This window comes from Monodon monoceros, unplaced genomic scaffold, assembly GCF_005190385.1.
Source record: "Monodon monoceros isolate NGI ecotype Baffin Bay Population unplaced genomic scaffold, NGI_Narwhal_1 Super_Scaffold_6, whole genome shotgun sequence".
NCBI lineage: Eukaryota > Metazoa > Chordata > Mammalia > Artiodactyla > Monodontidae > Monodon > Monodon monoceros.
Window position 1 is genome coordinate 85,140,388 of NW_021703783.1, and position 17,789 is coordinate 85,158,176.

Here is a 17,789-nt window from a genome sequence, read left to right on the forward strand (position 1 = left end):
TAAGGTAATTATCGATATGTATGTTCCTCTGACCATTTTCTTAATTGTTCTGGTTTTGTTTTTGTAGGTCCTTTTCTTCTCTTGTGTTTCCCACTTAGAGAAGTTCCTTTAGCATTTGTTGTAGAGCTGGTTTGCTGGTGCTGAATTCTCTTAGCTTTTGCTTGTCTGTAAAGCTTTTGATTTCTCCGTCGAATCTGAATGAGATGCCTGCCAGGTAGAGTAATCTTGGTTGTAGTTTCTTCTCTTTCATCACTTTAAGTATATCATGCCACTCCCTTCTGGCTTGTAGAGTTTCTGCTGAGAAATCAGCTGTTAACCTTATGGGAGTTCCCTTGTATGTTATTTGTCATTTTTCCCTTGCTGCTTTCAAGAATTTTTCTTTGTCCTTAATTTTTGTCAATTTGATTACTATGTGTCTTGGCGTGTTTCTCCTTGGGTTTATCCTGTATGGGACTCTCTGGGCTTCCTGGACTTGGGTGGCTATTTCCTTTCCCATATTAAGGAAGTTTTCGACTATAATCTCTTCAAATATTTTATTGGGTTCTTTCTCTCTCTCTTCTCCTTCTGGGACCTCTGTAATGCAAATGTTGTTGCGTTTAATGTTGTCCCAGAGGTCTCTTAGGCTGCCTTCATTTCTTTTCTTTTTTTTTTTCTTTATTCTGTTCTGCAGCAGTGAATTCCACCATTCTGTCTTCCAAGTCACTTATCCGTTCTTCTGCCTCAGTTATTCTGCTATTGATTCCTTCTAGTGTAGTTTTCATTTCACTTATTGGATTGTTCATCTCTGTTTGTTTATTCTTTAATTCTCCTAGGTCTTTGTTAAACATTTCTTGTATCTTCTCGATCTTTGCCTCCATTCTTTTTCTGAGGTCCTGGATCATCTTCACTCTCATTATTCTGAATTCTTTTTCTGGAAGGTTGCCTATTTACACTTCATTTAGTTGTTTTTCTGGGGTTTTATCTTTTTCCTTCATCTGGTACATAGCCCTTGCCTTTTCATCTTGTCTTTCTGTGAATGTGGTTTTTGTTCCACAGGCTGCAGGATTGTAGTTCTTCTTGCTTCTGCTGTCTGGCCTCTGGTATATGAGGCTATCTCATTGATTTTTAAGAGCTCTTTATTTTTTAGGAATATTAACCATTTATCTGTAATAAGAGTTGCAAATCTTTTCTCATTTTGTTCCTTTGTTTCTGCCATACAGAAAATATATTTGTGTAGTTGAATTTATCAGTCCTTGTTTTTATGGCTTCTGGATTTTGTTTCATTGTTTTAGAAGTCTTTCCCACTCTGGTTACATAATAATTTTCCCATGGTTTATGCTACAAACTTTATGCTTTGATTCTGTACTTTTGAACTTTTATCCAATTTGGAATTCATCCTTGTGTAAGATGTAGAGTATGGCTTCATTTTTTCCCCAACAGCTCTCCCTATCCCCATACATATGTTAACTATTCCATTTTTTCGTCACAGATTTGAGGTGCCTCTTATTGAATGTAGTAAATGTTATATGTATTGGTGCTACTTCTAGACTTGCTAGGCTATACCATAGATATTTGTATATATTCATGTTCCAGGGTCACGCTGTCTTTAAGTTTTGCACTTTTAAACGTATTTTAATATTTGATAGGCTAGCTCCTCATACTTACATCTGTTTGTAGAATTTTCCTATTATTGTCTCTTATTTTTCCATGTTAAGTACTTTAGCGTCAGTTTGTCTATTTAAGTATTTATATACATATAAAAATTTATATATAAATATATGTATGTTCATTGGGATTACATTACACTTATAGATTAATTTAGGGAGAATTATATCTTTATGGTATTGAGAATTTCTAGAAAAGAACACTGTTTTCCTTGCCATTTATTCTGCTCTTAAATTTTGTGGCCTTCAGGAATGTTGTAAATATTTTTTCATATAAATCATATATATTTTTAAAATTAAATTCATTCTTACTTTTTTTTGTTGGTATTGTAAATGCAGTCTTTTCCTCCATATCTCTTGACTGGTGGTTGTTTATATATATGAAAGCTATTGGTTTCTGTGTGTTATATTTGGACCTGACTGTTTTAAATTTAACTATCTTAATGTTGTATTCCTTTTGGGAGCTTCTCTTAAATTTTCCAGGCTTAGAATTATATTATCTAAAAATGTCTTTCTAATTTATTTCCCTTATCTAATTATGTTGGCTTATTCCTCAAGAACATGTTAAAAGCTCTTGACTTTAATGAGAATGCATCTATTGTTTCTCGGTTAAACATGATGCTGGCTTTGGATTAAGAATGAGATATTCTATCATGCTAAGGAATATCTGTATTTTCTTATTTCATTAAACTTTTGATGAAGAATGGTTGTTGCATATTATCCAATGCTTTCCATCATCTATAGAAGTGATCATATTATCCATATCCTAATATTGAACCATTCTTGAATTCCTAGAATACACCCACTTACTCATAGTCTATTATTTTCTTTAATGTGTTGCAGGATTTTATTTTCTATTTTATTTAGGATTTCTGCATCAGGAGTCAGAAGTGGGATTGGTTTGCACTTTTCTTTTTTGTTGAATCTTTGTCAATTGTTGGTATCAGCGTTATTTTTGCTTCATAAAAGGAATCTGGAAGGCTCCCTCTGCCCCTACTTTTTTTCCTAAGGTCTGAAACAGTTTAAATAGCATTGAAATTATTTGCTCTTGAAGATTAGACAATTAATTTCTCTTTGAAGGCATCTGGGCCGAGTGTTTTGCGGGAGTAAATCTTTGAAATTTTTCTTCTTTTTTTCCTATGGTAATTGGTCAGTTTAGGTTTTCTATCTTCTCTGAGGTAAGTTTTGGTAAATTATATTTTCCTAGAAAATTATCAATTTCTTCCAGATCTTTAAATTTACTTGCTTAGTGTTGAACAAAGTGGGTTTGTAGATTCATTGAGTTTCCTTTGTGTCTGTGATTATTTCTGTTTTACTGCATTTTTGTTTGCATAGTTGTGTTTTCTGCCATTTCTTTGTGAATAGGTTACCTAATTTGTTTAATTTTTTTCAAGGAAAATGCTCTTGGATATATTTATTGGTATTATTATTATTTCTTTTTCTCTAACATATTAATTTCTACCTTTAATTAATTTATTTTTTAATAAATTTATTTATTTATTTTTGGCTGCATGGGGTCTTTGTTGCTGCGTGCAGCCTTTCTCTAGTTGCAGTGAGTGTAGACTACTATTCGTTGCAGTGCGCAGGCTTCTCATTGTGGTGGCTTCTCTTGTTGCGGAGCATGGGCTTCAGGCATGGGGCCTCAGTAGTTGCAGCATGCAGGCTCAGTAGTTGTGGCTCACGGGCTCTAGAGTGCAGGCTCAGTAGTTGTGGTGCATGGGCTTAGTTGCTCCGTGGCATATGGGGTCTTCCTGGACCAGGGATCAAACCCGTGTCCCCTGCATTGGCAGGCAGATTCTCAACCACTGTGCCACCAGGGAAGCCCTGCCTTTATTTTTTTAACTCCTTTTCCTTTCTTAAGTTTACTCTGTTACTCATTTATTCAACACACATTTATTGAGTGCCTCCTACGTGTCTGACTCAGATCTAGGAAGTTGGGTTATATCAGTGACCAAAAAAATTGACCAAAAAATAGATGTTTGATGTATTTACTTTCTTTTTCTTTCTGAATTTTTTTTCTTTTTTTTTTTTTTTTTTTTTGGCTACGTTGCTGTGCACGGGCTTTCTCTAGTTGCGGCGAGCGGAGGCTACTCTTCATTGTGGTGCGCAGGCTTCTCATCATGGTGGCTTCTCTTGAGGAGCACAGGCTCTAGGCGCATGGGCTTCAGTAGTTGCAGCACACAGGCTCAGTAGTTGCAGCACGTGGGCTCAGTAGTTGTGGCTCACTGGCTTAATTGCTCTGCAGCTGTGGGATCTTCCTAGACCAGGGCTTGAACCCATGTCCCCTGCATTGGCAGGCGGATTCCTAACCGCTGCGCCACTAAGGAAGTCTGGCAGGTGGATTCTTAACCACAGCATCCCCAGGGAAGTCCCTTGTACTTTCTTTTACTTTTGGTTAGTAACATAAGTATTTCAGGCTCGGCTTTTTCCTTTGAGCACTATTTTAGCTTTATCTCATAGGTTTTTTGGGTTTTTTTGTTTGTTTGTTTGTTTTTGTTTGTTTTGCGGTATGCGGGCCTCTCACTGTTGTGGCCTCTCCCGTTGCAGAGCACAGGCTCTGGACGCACAGGCTCAGCGGCCATGGCTCACAGGCCCAGCCGCTCCGCGGCATGTGGGACCTTCCCGGACTGGGGCACGAACCTGTGTCCCCTGCATCGGCAGGCAGACTCTCAACCACTGTGCCACCAGGGAAGCCCTATCTCATAGGTTTTGATATGTAATATTTTAATACCGTTATTTTCTAGATATTTTGCAACAATTGATTTGGAGTTCCTTCTTGTCCTAAGAATTTAAATAGAGCATTTAAAAATATCCAGTTGTTTGGAGCTATTATTTCCTGGTTATGTTATTCATTTTAACTGTACTGCTTTGTGATTAGACTGTTTTCTGAACTATTTCTTCTTTTGAGACTGTGCTTAGATTTTGTTGTCTAATATATGGTCAGTTTTGTTACACTTGAAGAAGCACTCTGTGTCTTCATACAGACTTTTTGACATATATGTATTTGGACCAAATTTATTGTTATTTAGTTCTTGTGTTGTCTTAGTGTTTGTCCACTTAGACTGTTATGGACTGAGAAAGGTTAGTAAGTTAAAGACTGATTTCTAATGTGTGCCAACATATTTCACCTTGTATTTCCTATTATTTTGTTTTTGAATGTTAGTGCTTTGATATTTCTAATTGCTTCGTCTTCAGTGTGAGTTGTAATGCCTTCCTTATGAATTACAACATCTTCATTGTAAATTGCACTCTTAGCATTAAAAAGTCTCATTTAATTTTTTTTGGCCCAGAATTTAATTTGTCCGATATTGAAATCATGACCTCTATTTTCTTTTTGTTTTCATCTGAGGGAATACATTTGCCCACTCTTTTATTTTTAACCTTTATAACTCACTTGTATACAGAACCATTAGAATTTGTTTTATTATCCAATCTGATATTTTTCTCTTATAAGGTAAGTCCAGCCCATATACATTTATTGATACAACAGATACTTTTGTTCTTAGTTCTATCACTTTATTTTATATTATTATTTATATTTTATAGCTTTTAATTTAATTTAATTTTTTAAATTCAAGTTTATTGAAGTATACCTTATATTCATTAACATTCATCATTTTTAGTGTATACAACAAAATATAAAATAGTTTCATCACTTCAAAAACTTCGCCTATTTTGTCAGTGCCTCTCCCCACTGGCAGCCCCTGGCAATCACTCATTTATTTTCTGTGCTTATACTTTCACCTTTTCCAGAATCTTATATAAATGGAATCACATGGTAAGTAGCCTTTTGAGTATGCCTCAGTTCACTTAGCATAATCCATGTTGTTGTGTGTAACAGTAATTTGTTTTTTTTTAAATTGAAGTATAGTTGATTTACAATGTTGTGTTAATTTCTGCTGTACAGCAAAGTGACTCAGTTATACACATATATACATTCTTTTTTAATATTCTTTTCCATTATGGTTTATCCCAGGATATCGAGTATAGTTCCCTGTGCTATACAGTAGGACCTTGTTGTTTATCCATTCTATATGTAATAGTTTGCATCTACTAAGTCCAAACTCCAGTCCATCCCTCTCCTACTCCTCCTCTCCCTTGGCAACTTCTATGTCTGTGAATCTGTTTCTGTTTTGTAGGTAGGTTCATTTGTACCATATTTCAGATGCCACATATACATGATATCCTATGGCATTTGTCTTTGTCTGGCTTAATTCACTTAGTATGATAATCTCTAGTTGCATCCATGTTGCTGCAAATGGTATTATTTCAACCTTTTTTATGGCTGAGTGGTATTCCATTGTGTATATGTACCACATCTTCTTTATCCATTCATCTGTCAGTGGACATGTAGGTTGTTTCCATGTCTTGGCTATTGTAAATAGTGCTGCTGTGAACATAGGGGTGCATATATCTTTGCGAATTATAGTTTTGTCTGAATATATGCCCAGGAGTGGGATTGCTGGATCATACGGTAATTCTATTTTTAGTTTTCTGAGGAACCTCCATACTGTTTTCCGTAGTGGCTGCACCAATTTACATTCTCATCAACAGTGTATGAGGGTTCCCTTTTCTCCACACCTTATCCAGCATTTGTTATCTGTAGGCTTTTTAATGATGGCCATTCTGACTGGTGTGAGGTGGTACCTCACTGTAGTTTTGATTTGAATTTCTCTAATAATTAGCGATGTTGAGCATCTTTTCATGTGCCTATTTGGCCATCTGTATGTCTTCTTTGGAGAAATGTCTGTTTAGGTCTTCTGCCCATTTTTTGATTGGGTTGTTTGTTTTTTTTTGTTGTTGAGCTATATGAGCTGTTTGTATGTTTTGGAAATCAAGCCCTGTTGGTTGCATCGTTTGCAAATATTTTCTCCCATTCCATAGGTTGTCTTTTCATTTTCTTTATGGTTTCCTTTGCTGTGCAAAAGCTTTTAAGTTTAATTGGGTCCCATTTATTTATTTTTGCTTTTGTTTCCATTACTCTAGGAGAGAGATCAAAAAAATTTTTTTGCCATTTATGTCACAGAATGTTCTGCCTATGTTTTTGTAGTAGTTTTATAGTATCTGTCTTACATTTAGGTCTTTAATCCATTTTGAGTTTATTTTTGTATATGGTGTTAGAGAATGTTCTAATTTCATTACATGTAGCTATCCAGTTTTCCCAGCACCACTTATTGAAGAGACCATCTTTTCTCCAATGTATATTCTTGCCTCCTTTGTTGTAGATTAATTGATCATAAGTGCATAGGTTTATTTCTGGGCTTTCTATTCTGTTCTGTTGAACTATGTCTGTTTTTGTGCCAGTACCATACTGTTTTGATTACTGTAGCTTTGTAGTATAGTCTGAAATCTGGAAGGGTTACACCTCTAGCTTTTTTCTTTTTTCTCAGGTTTACTTTGACAATTCTGGATCTTTTTCAGTTCCATATAAACTTTAGGATTATTTGTTCTAGTTCTGTGAAAAATGTCATGGGTATTTTGATAGGAATTGCATTGAATCTGTAGATTACCTTGGGTAGTATGGCCATGTTAACATTATTGATTCTTCCAGTCCAAGAACACAGTAAATCTTTCCATCTCTTTGTGTCATCTTCAATTTCTTTCATCAGCATCTTATAGTTTTCAGAGTACAGGTTTTTTGCCTCCTTAGGTAGGTTTATTCCTAGGTATTTTATTCTTTTTGTTGTGATGGTAAATGGGATTATTTTCTTTATTTCTCTTCATGCTATTTTGTTGTTAGTGTATAGGAATGCAAGAGACTTCTGTGCATTAATTTTGTATCCTGCAACTTTACCAAATTCATTGATGACCTCTAGGAGTTTTCTGGTGTTGTCTTTAGGATTTTCTATGTATAGTGTCATGTCATCTGCAAAATGACAGTTTTACTCTTCCTTTTCAATTTGGATTCCTTTTATTTCTTTTCCTTGTATGATTGCTGTGGCTAGGACTTCCAAAACTGTGTTGAATAGAAGTGGCAAGAGTGGGCATCCTTGTCTTGTTCCTGATCTTAGAGGAAATGCTTTCAGCTTTTCACCATTGAGTATGATATTAGCTATGGGTTTGTCATATATGACCTTTATTATGTTGAGGTATGTACCCTCTATGCCCACCTTCCAGAGAGTTTTTATCATAAATGGATGTTGCAGAATTCTTTATGTATTCTGGGTGCAGTTCTTTTCCAGAGTTGTGTTTTGAAACTATTTTCTTTCAATCTTTGCTTGGCTTTTCACGTTATACACAATTATCACTTGAGGAGCAGAATTTTCAACTTTTGGTGAAGTCCAATTTATCAATATTTTACGATGTGGATTTTGCTTTTGGTGTTGTATCTAATAATCATTTGCCAAGAAAGGTCACAGTTTTTCCCTAGATTATGTTCTAGATGTTTTAGGTTTTACAATTTTTACATTTTATAATTTTTTAGACTTTACATTGGTTCATTTTGAGTTTTCCATATGGTGTAAGGTGTAGGGATAAAGGTTCATTTCTGCTTTTTGCAGATGAAAGTCCAAATATTCTAGCACCAATTGTTAAAAAGACTTAACTTTTATTTATTGAATTACATTGAAGTTTTGTGGGAACTTACTTGGCCGTGTGTGTGTGTGTGTGTGTGTGTGTGTATTTCTGGACTCTCAATTCTGTTCCTTTCCTTTATATGTCCTCCTTTCACCAATATCACACTGTTCTGATGACTGTGGCTTTGTAGTAAGTCTTAAAGTCAGTTAGAATGGGTGCTCCAACTTTGCTCTTCTTTTTCAAAACTGTTCCTTTGCTTCTGCATATTAAGTTCATAGAATCTGCAAAAAGTTCTGTGAAATTTTGTTTAGGATTATATTGAATCTATAGATAAATTTTGAAAGAATTGACATCCTAACTATATTGTGTCTTCCAATCCATGAATGTGGTGTATCTCTCCATCTATTTAGGTCCTCTTTAATATTCTTCATTGGTGTTTCATAGTTCTGGAGTTTTTAGCAAATAGATTTTGTACATGTCTTGCTAGGTTTATATCTAATTATTTTGTGGGTTTTGGTGCTATTGTAAATGCTACTATTTTTTACGTTCAGTTTCCAGTTGTTCATTGATAGTTGAAGAAGAATGATTGATTTTTGTTTGTTGATCTTGTATGAGATCCTATTAAACTCACTGACTAATAGCTTTTTTGTACATTCTTTGGGATTTTCTATGAGCATAATCATGTACTCTAGGAATAAAGACACTTTTATGTCTTGATTTGCAATGTGTATACTCTTTTCTCCCCCTGTCTTATTGCACCTCTCAAATGATGTCCCCATTTAAGTAGGGGTGGCATTTTTGCATTTTCCCTGATCTTAAGGAAAAGCATTCAGTATTCGTTATAAAAACGATGCTAGCCATAGGTTTTTTTTATGGATGCACTTTATCAGGTTGGAGAAATTCCTTTCCATTTCTAGTTTGTTGAGAATTTTTATCATGAAAAGATTTTGAATTTTGTTAAAAGCTTTTTTGTACCAAGATCATCATATGGTTTTTCTTCTTTAGTTTGTTAATAAGGTGGGTTACATTGTTTGACTTTCAAATATTGAAACAGGCTTTCATCCTCAGGATAAACTCACTTGGTCATGATAGTTTCATACATATGTATAATTGCTACATCTGAATTGCTAATATTTTGTTGAGGATTTACACTCATGAGAGTTATTGATCTTTAGTTTTATTTTCTTTTAGTGTCTTCTGGTTTAGGTATCAGGGTAATCCTGGCCTCATAAAATGAGTCCCTCTCTTCCTTTTTCTGTAAGAGTTTGTATAGAATTTTATCTAAAATTTTAAATCCGTGAGCTTAAACGTGTTCATAGTATTTCCTTATTATCCTTTGAATATCTGTAGGATCTGTAGTGATGTCCCTTTTTTCATTCCTGATGTGGGTAGTTTATATCATGTTTTCTTTTTGTTGGTCAGTGTCCCAAGAGGTTTATCAATGTTATTAATCTTCTCCAAAAGCCATCATTTAGTTTCTCTGATTTCTTTGGTTTCTTACTGTTTTTCTGTTTTCAATACTATCGATATAAGCTTTTATCTTTTGTTCTTGCTTTGAGTTTAATATACTCTTCTTTTTTAATTTTCTTTAAGTGGAAGCTTAGGTCATTGATTATAAATCTTTCTACTTTCCTAATAAAGCATTTAATGCTATAAATTTTCCTCTAATCACTGCTTAGCTGCATCCCACAAATTTTGATGTTATGTTTTCATTTTAATTCAATTAAAATATTTTCCCTTGTGACTTTCTTTCTGACTCATATGTTATTTAGAAGTGAGTTGTTTAATTTCCAAATATTTCAGGATTTTTGACATATCTTTCTGTTATTTCTAGCTTAATTTTCTTATAGTCAGGTTACATATGTTGTATTGTATCAGTTCTTTCACATTTTTTTGAGACTTGTCTGGTGGCCCAGAATATGTTGGTGAATATTCCATGTGTACTTGCTCTCATATGGTGGAATGTTCTATAAATGTTCTATAAATGTCAATTAGGTCAAGTTTATTTTTAGCATTTTTTATGTTTCCTATGCCCTTGTTGATTTTCTGTCCATTTGTTCTATTGTTTACCAAGAGAGGAATATGGATGTCTCTAACAATAATTGTGGATTTGTCTATTTCTTTTTTTACTTCTTTCAGTTTTTGCTTCATGTATTTTGAAGCTCTATTAAGTACATACACATTAGGATTGTTGTGACCTCTTGATGAATTGCCTGCTTTTCATAATGTAAAACCTTTCTTTATCACTGGTAATATTTCTTGTTCAGAAGTTTACTTTGATTAGTAAGATAGCTACTCCAGCTCTTTTTTTTTTTTTTTTTTTTTTTTTTGCGGTACACGGGCCTCTCACTGTTGTGGCTCCTCCTGCCATGGAGCATAGGCTCTGGATGCGCAGGCTCAGCGGCCATGGCTCACAGGCCCAGCCGCTGTGCGGCATGTGGGATCCTCCTGGACCGGGGCATGAACCCGCGTCCCCTGCATCGGACTCTCAACCACTGCGCCACCAGGGAAGCCCCTCCAGCTTTTTTTTTTATTAGTGTTTGCATGATATATATTTTTTCCACTCCGTTACTCTATGTCTTTATACTTAAAGTAGATTTCATATTCTCAACATATAATGAGGTCTTGCTTTTTTATCCAATATGACAGTTTCTAATTTTTAGTTGCTATGTCTAGACCTTTATATTTAATGTAATTAATTTACATGGTTGGATTAAAATATTCTGTCTTGCTAGTTGTTTTCTGTTAGTTCCTTCAGCTTTTGTTTCTTTTTTTCCTCCTTTTGTGCCCGGTTTATAGGAAGCACACAGGATAAATGAACAGTTAAGTGTCACTACAAGGAAGAAATCAACCAAATCAGAGTGTGGGGCGTTCCATGGAACAAATAACATGATGTTGCCAATAAACCAGTGGCATGAAATAGAATTTTTTTTAAAGGCTTAAGAAATAGAACAAGGCAATTATATCTTTTATGCAATGTGTGGAACTTGTTTGGATCCTGATTCAGACAAACTAGAAGATGTCTTTGAGAGGAATAGAGAAATTTAAGTACAGACCGAGCATTAGATAATATGAAGGAACTACTATTCATTCTGTTGGGTATAACAATGGCATGGTGGTTTTAAGTGTTTGTGCATGTATGTACATATATAAATACATATTTAAAACTTGTCAGTTAGAAATGCATAACATCTTGAATTCACTTAAAACACTCTAGAAAAGAAAAAGAAGCATGTGGTAAATTAAACTGGCAAAATGTTGCTAATTATTGATGCTGGGTCATGGGTATTTGAAGGTTTGAAGTTTTTCATAATAAAAATGTTAAAAACAAAACTCAACAAAGTAGAGTGCACACTGAAATAGAGACCACAGAAAAGAACCAGGTCTGATGGAGAAATGATGAATTCTGTTTGGACATATTTAGTTCGATGGACCTTTTGGGGCTTTGAAATGGACGTGTCCTGCATGCAGTTGGTCCAGAGTTCTAGAGATGGTGACTGAAGCTGTGGGCATGGAGAAACTATCCAAGGAAGGAATACAGTGTGATAAGAGAGGGCCCAGGACTAGACTTGGAAGAACTGGATGATGTAATGGCCAGGTAGAGGGGGCTGAGCTTTGTGACTGGGGAGAAGTAGCCAGAAGGTGGAGGGGTCACAAATGCCAAGTGAAGTAAACGTTTCCAAAGGGAGGAAGGGCTAACGGAGCCGAATGCTGCCAGATGTCAAGCAATGTGAGGACCGAAATGAGTCTATGGGTTTGTGTCATGGATGGAAGTTGCTGCCTGGGTGGGAGCTTTGTAGGCGGAGGCACAGGAGTGAGGTGAGGAGTGAATGGGAGGTGAAGAAGAGGAGACGGAGAGTCTAGACAACTCTGAAGAAGTATGTCTGTGAAGTGGAAGAAAGAGGATAGTAGCTTGAGGAGATAGAGTGAGGAAAGAAGACGGTCTTTTGTTTTTAAGGTGAGACATTTTTGAACATGTTAAAATGACAAGAGGAATGATCAAGAGAGAGGAAAAGGTGAATATGCAGTAGAAGGAGCAGTCAGCAGTGGAAGGTTCCTGAGAAGGCAGGAGGGGAAGAGATGGGGCTGGCTCCTTGATTCTGTCAGGTAGGCTGACTTCTTTGGGGTGTTTTCCCTGAGAAGTAGGAGGTGATGCCACCTGCTGGTGGAGAGGGGGGAGGTGGGGGTTTGGAAGTGTGAGGGACACGGAGAAGGTTGTAGTAAGTCATGGAAAAGGAAAGAGTGAGTGAGCAGAGGAACACAGTTAGGACTGCTTAGCTAGGGGGAGAATCCGACGGGGACTGAATGAGAGCAGGGTAGGCAGTGTTGGTGGAAGGCAAGGATGGTGTGGATGGTGAGGGTGGGGAGAGGTCCTTGTGGCAGGCATGACTAAGGAGGACCTCATGGAGGACACCGGACCTATGGTGATGAGCAGATGCTTTTGATGGTGAGAGCCTGAAAATGGTGCTTAATGTTTCCTCGACTCCAGATTCCCATCTCATATCGCAACCGACTGCCCCCTCAACCCTTCACCCCTCTAGCCCCCCCCCCCACCCCACCTCCTGCCCCCAAACAGTCCTTGACTTTCCAAATCTGACATGGCTTCCAGGTCTGTGTCAGGGTTGTTTGTCAGTTTAAAAATCTACTCTTGCTTCCCAGTTCCTACCAAGAGGCAAACATTTTAGTAAGCCTGAGTCCCTGCTGTGTGGGCAGGCGTGGCGGTACGCTGCAGATGGGGTTCCTGCCCGCCTGGGGAGCTCCAACAAGACTGAGCAGCGTGAGGAGGAGAGGCCAGTTGCAAATGGTGCTCTCAGGCCCACTGTCCACTGTCATCACCCCTCCCACAAGCCTCTTCAAAAACACGAAGGATGGTGTCTTACTCGCAGACAGGGTTCTGGATGATGCCAAGCATTGCAGTGGGCTTTTCCCCACACCTGTGTATGCTGTGTCTCCCTTGTCGACCAGCGTGGGCACCAGAGCACATTCTGTCCACGCCCTTCTCAGACCCACCAGCTCTCCACAGGGCATGGACTGCTGACTCTGTCCCTGAGGTTGCTGCTTTCAGTGGCGCCTAATGGTTGCAGTCAAAACACCATCAGAGGAAATAAGACTCTATAGGGGCCTGTGGGGAGGACTGGGCAACACACAAGGCACCTAGCATGTGTCATTTCTCTTTCTAGCTTAACTCAGGTGATCCGAAAGTTTGCCAAACAGCTGGATGAGTGGCTAAAAGTGGCTCTCCATGACCTCCCAGAAAATTTACGAAACATCAAGTTTGAATGTAAGTATGAAGTTTGGGAGCAGGGGGGAAGGGAGGGTAACATTTTAGTGCCAGATATTTTACATAGGTTGTTAATAAAATAATAATAATAGCTAAGAATGTACTGATGCCTACAAAGCACCAACTATCATGCTTAGCACTTCCATACGTTAACTTCGTTAATCCTCACAAAATGTTTATTATGGGTGGCACACCTCTCCTTTACAGAAAATGAAACAGGTTTAGAGAGGAAGTAAGCAGCAGAGGCAGGATTAGCTCCTAGGTCTGTTTGATGCCAGAGTTTCTGCTGTCACCACCACACTCCTTATCCCATTTAATCCTCACCCATCTCTGCAATGTAGGAAACAGTATCCCTCTTCTACAGGTGAAGCGCCGAGAGGCAAAGAAACTTCGCCAAAGCCACACAGACACACAGATGGTAATTAGGGGCCAGGAGTCAAACTCACGCCTATCTGACCCTAAAATGGAGATTTCCCCGAAGCTCCTGTCCACAAAGTGGGGGTAATAGAAGACAGACAAGAGCTTCAGGGCTTCATCTATTTAATTCTCTACCTAATGAGAAAGCAAAATTAATATTTCTCATGGGGGATTCGGACTGTGAATCTTTTCTCTGCTGAGCATCACCACTCATTCCCCAGCATTCATTTTGCCTGAGAAAACTGGTCCTATTTCTCTGTCTCGATGTGTCTTTACTTGTGGGAAGTCTCACGTGCTATTAAGCCAAGGTGAGATGATGTTAAGCCAAATAAAGTTTTAAGATATATGTTTCTTAAAACCCCATTTGAATACAGCTGGCCATGCTTGCCTGAAATAAGTACCAGCAAGGAAAATGAAGGAGATCAAATTACCCTCTCTCCACAGGCAGAGGGGGCCCTTTCAGACGTGCTTTGAGGCCGCCTGCCGTGCCCATCACCTATTGATAAAGCCTGCTTTATTTCACGGCTCTCAGTTCTTTTCTTTTCATGAGCACTAAATTCCACATCACAAAGTTAAAGAAAAAGTAATTAAGGAGAAGGATTAACGATTGATCGGCCTGGAAAATTAGAAGTTCATCTGTCCCCCGACTCCACCTGCCCCCCCCTTCCTCCACCCCATGCCCTATTTTTCCAACCAAGCTGGTTCTGAGTACAAATTAGAATAATCCCAGGGAAATTTCTGATTGTTTCTTGACCAGTTCAGAAATTAATGAGAAGAATGCCCCGTGCCCATTTTAATTACGCTGGCAAAGCAAATCTGTTGAAAGTCCGAAGCCAGGAGGTTTGTCGGACCTGCCACCTATGGGAGCCTGGAGGCGCCCACTCTCCCCAGGGAGCCTTGGGGGTGTACTTTGAGAATGTGCAAGGAGTGGAGACACACATCTCTCCAAAGGACTCTGTAAGGATGAAGACCTTGGGCTGGCACATGGCTTGTCTGCTTTGAAACCTACAGATATAAGATCACCCCACTTCAAAGCATCAGCCTATTATGTCAGCATAGGACCCAGGATCATCCATACAAATAGGTCGTGGAGACTGTTGGATGAAAACGACAGATTATGAATGCAAAGCCACATTCAAGGTGCCGCCCAGGGTTCTATCCTAGAAGCAACCCTGCTCAATCAAGGTTTCCTAGTAGATATACTACTTTTTAAAGGGCCTTCTTCAAAGCTTCCACTTGATTCCTGCAATTATTTATGGGGAGAAGTGATTGAGCTTGCAATTAGCGAAATGAAAGACAAGTAAATAATTGCTTTTACTCACGGTTGATTGACGCCACAGTTTCTCACACCTGCCAGTGTGGAGTGTGGGCAACTTTGAAATATGTACCCCAAATATCGTCATCTTAGGAAATAGTTGTCCATATGGGAGAACAAAGAAGCAAATGCAGGGTTTTGCCAGTGGGTGCAGAAAACAGGGTTGGACAGTGACAAAGTTAGGCAAACAAGGAAGCTACTTTTTGAAATCGGCCTGCGGAAAATCCAAGGTCGGACCATAAAGCATAAAATATGTCATACTCACTCTTTTCTTCTTGCAGTGTCGAGAAGATTTTCCCAAATTCTGAGACGACAAACATCCCTAAATCACCTTTGCCAGGTAGCTGTCCTGTGTTATGTGTTCTAACTACTGCTAAGTCATTGAAAATGAAAGGCAAATCCACAGTAACTCTGGAGAGGATCTGTCAGGGTATGGTTGTTTAATAGCACACTCTCACCATTATCTTAAATTTCTACAGATGAGGAATTGAAACACTAGCCAATCACTAAATAGTTTCAAGTAACACACAGAATAATTTCTGGCATCATTTCCCCATTAACCTTTCATATATTCTAGGTCCACAAGTTTTGTGTTTTGCTTAAGTACATCGGGGTTTCTCAGCCACTGTTGCCTTTTTGGGCTGGGTAATTCTTTGTTGTGGGGAGTTGCTTTGCTCTACCCACTAGATGCCAGTAAGACCACCCACCCCCAAGTACCACTTTGGTTGCGACAGTCAAGAATGTCTCCAGCCATTGCCATGTGTAGCCTGGGGGGTGCAAAATCACCCCAATTTTGTTTTTTCCCCAGGTTTCTGTTCTTTTTAGCACAAAAGTGACATTTGCTTACTATTAAAAAATTTTTTTTAATTAATGAAAGTATATACATGCAGTAAAAAGTGGAAGATCCCGCTGTAGCTCTGTAGTTCTAACTGATGGCATAAAGTTTTGCATTTCTGTTAATTTTGAACCTCAAGGAAGGGAATCTAAGTCTGTTAAGGCAGGCCATTAACATTCATTAAACTGTTAATGACCTTAAAGCCCAGGGGACAAACTGGTGTCTGCAGGTCAAATCTGGCCCGCAGATGTGTGGGGTTATTTTTGTTTGATTGGCATATGTTCAAAAATTTTCTTTTACTTAGTCACTAACAGTTGAAACTAGGAGATGACAACTAAACACCCACATTTTCTGTAGAAAAATTGTAAGAGCTGGCAACCCCAGAGCTAATTTCCCCGGGGCAATAACCAGCTGGATGGGCCGAGCTTTTCTCTAGCAGGCAGGGTCCTCTCATCACCTCCGCTTTCTCTTACACTTGGCCCACCACACTCATACACTTCACCTGCCTACCTTGTTTATGTGTTCGGGTTTGTAACCTCTCCCTTATATTGTTGGTTCTGGGTTGGTGTGGGTTACTCAAGGTCAAGGTGGGAGGGGGAGGGGTCTCTAGTTAGAGTGGCCTGAAGGAAGGCTCCAGGCCAGGAACCAGAAAGTGTAAAACTACCGCCACCCACCCACCGCCCCCACACACACACACCCCTCACTGTTTCAGCCCTGCCCCTGGCATAAATGACACAGAGGGAAACCTTCCACGTTTGTACTGTTTCAGAGGCCACACCTGGGCACTGTTCTGGGGTAGAGCAGAGCCTCACAGGTTAATGGGATTCAGGAAATAAAATGCATAGTAACAAAATAAACACTGCCAGGGTTAGTTTTCAAATCCTACCTCTGTCCATCAAAAGGTTTTAGGAGGGACTCAACACAAGCCTGAGGGGTCTATTAATATCACTAAACATACAGTATCTACACATAAAGATCAAAAATTTCTTGTTTAATTTTTTTCTATTAAATTTCAATTGCATAAATATGTGTATCTTTTTAAAACAAAAACAATAATAATTTTACAATAACAAAAACAGTGATTAGATGGAAGCAAATATTTCCAGACCTTAATGATGGTAAATTCTGGGTCAGGGAAACTCATATTCATCATGGGTATTGGGTCTTGGGAATTGTCATTTTTGTCTTTGTATCTTACATATTTATTAAATATAAAAGATTTTAATGTGTATATAAAATAAATTGATTTGAGATATTCTTTATAAAAAAAAAAAAGGAAAGACTGCATTGTTTCTGAGGGTGCATGCCGTCTGGTTCTTCTTCCCAGCTTGGAAGAGCCGGTTTGGGGTCATATCAGGGAACTAGATACGGTTTTAGGACATAGTTAAAAGTAGACATTTAGGAAGTTTAGAAAGGCCTTTGACCCTTTAATGTACCATGTAGGTAAAAGCATCCACACCCACGCCTACAACCACCTGCATGCTCACGGGCATGCGCACACACACACTCACCACTTCTCACATAGGCAGTTCGTACTTTAATCAGCAATTGCTACCTTTCCATCTTCACCGGACAGCTATCAGACACATTTCTGGATCAGCCAAACGACTAGGGTTAGTGCTGGGAATGAAACACCATGGAGCATCTTAGCTAATATCCCAGCAAGCCTTCCTAAACACACACAAGGCAAGTCAGACTAAACAACATCCAGCCAAAAACTCACCCCCAGATACTTAAACCCAAGAGCCAACTATCCAGGCCCTTTTGGATATACACTGAGCA

The 17,789-nt window shown here is 38.4% G+C and overlaps 1 protein-coding gene across 3 annotated transcripts in view; it reads left to right on the forward strand.

Moving 5' to 3' along the window:
• Positions 1 to 17,789, forward strand: part of RFX4 (regulatory factor X4) — a 164,217-nt gene that overhangs the window by 104,715 nt on the left and 41,713 nt on the right. For all 3 annotated transcript variants that reach the window (XM_029205461.1, XM_029205463.1, XM_029205462.1), the window contains 2 exons: positions 13,340 to 13,440; positions 15,454 to 15,512. In XM_029205461.1, the coding sequence (XP_029061294.1) occupies positions 13,340 to 13,440; positions 15,454 to 15,512 (160 nt within the window). The remainder of the gene's footprint in view (positions 1 to 13,339; positions 13,441 to 15,453; positions 15,513 to 17,789) is intronic.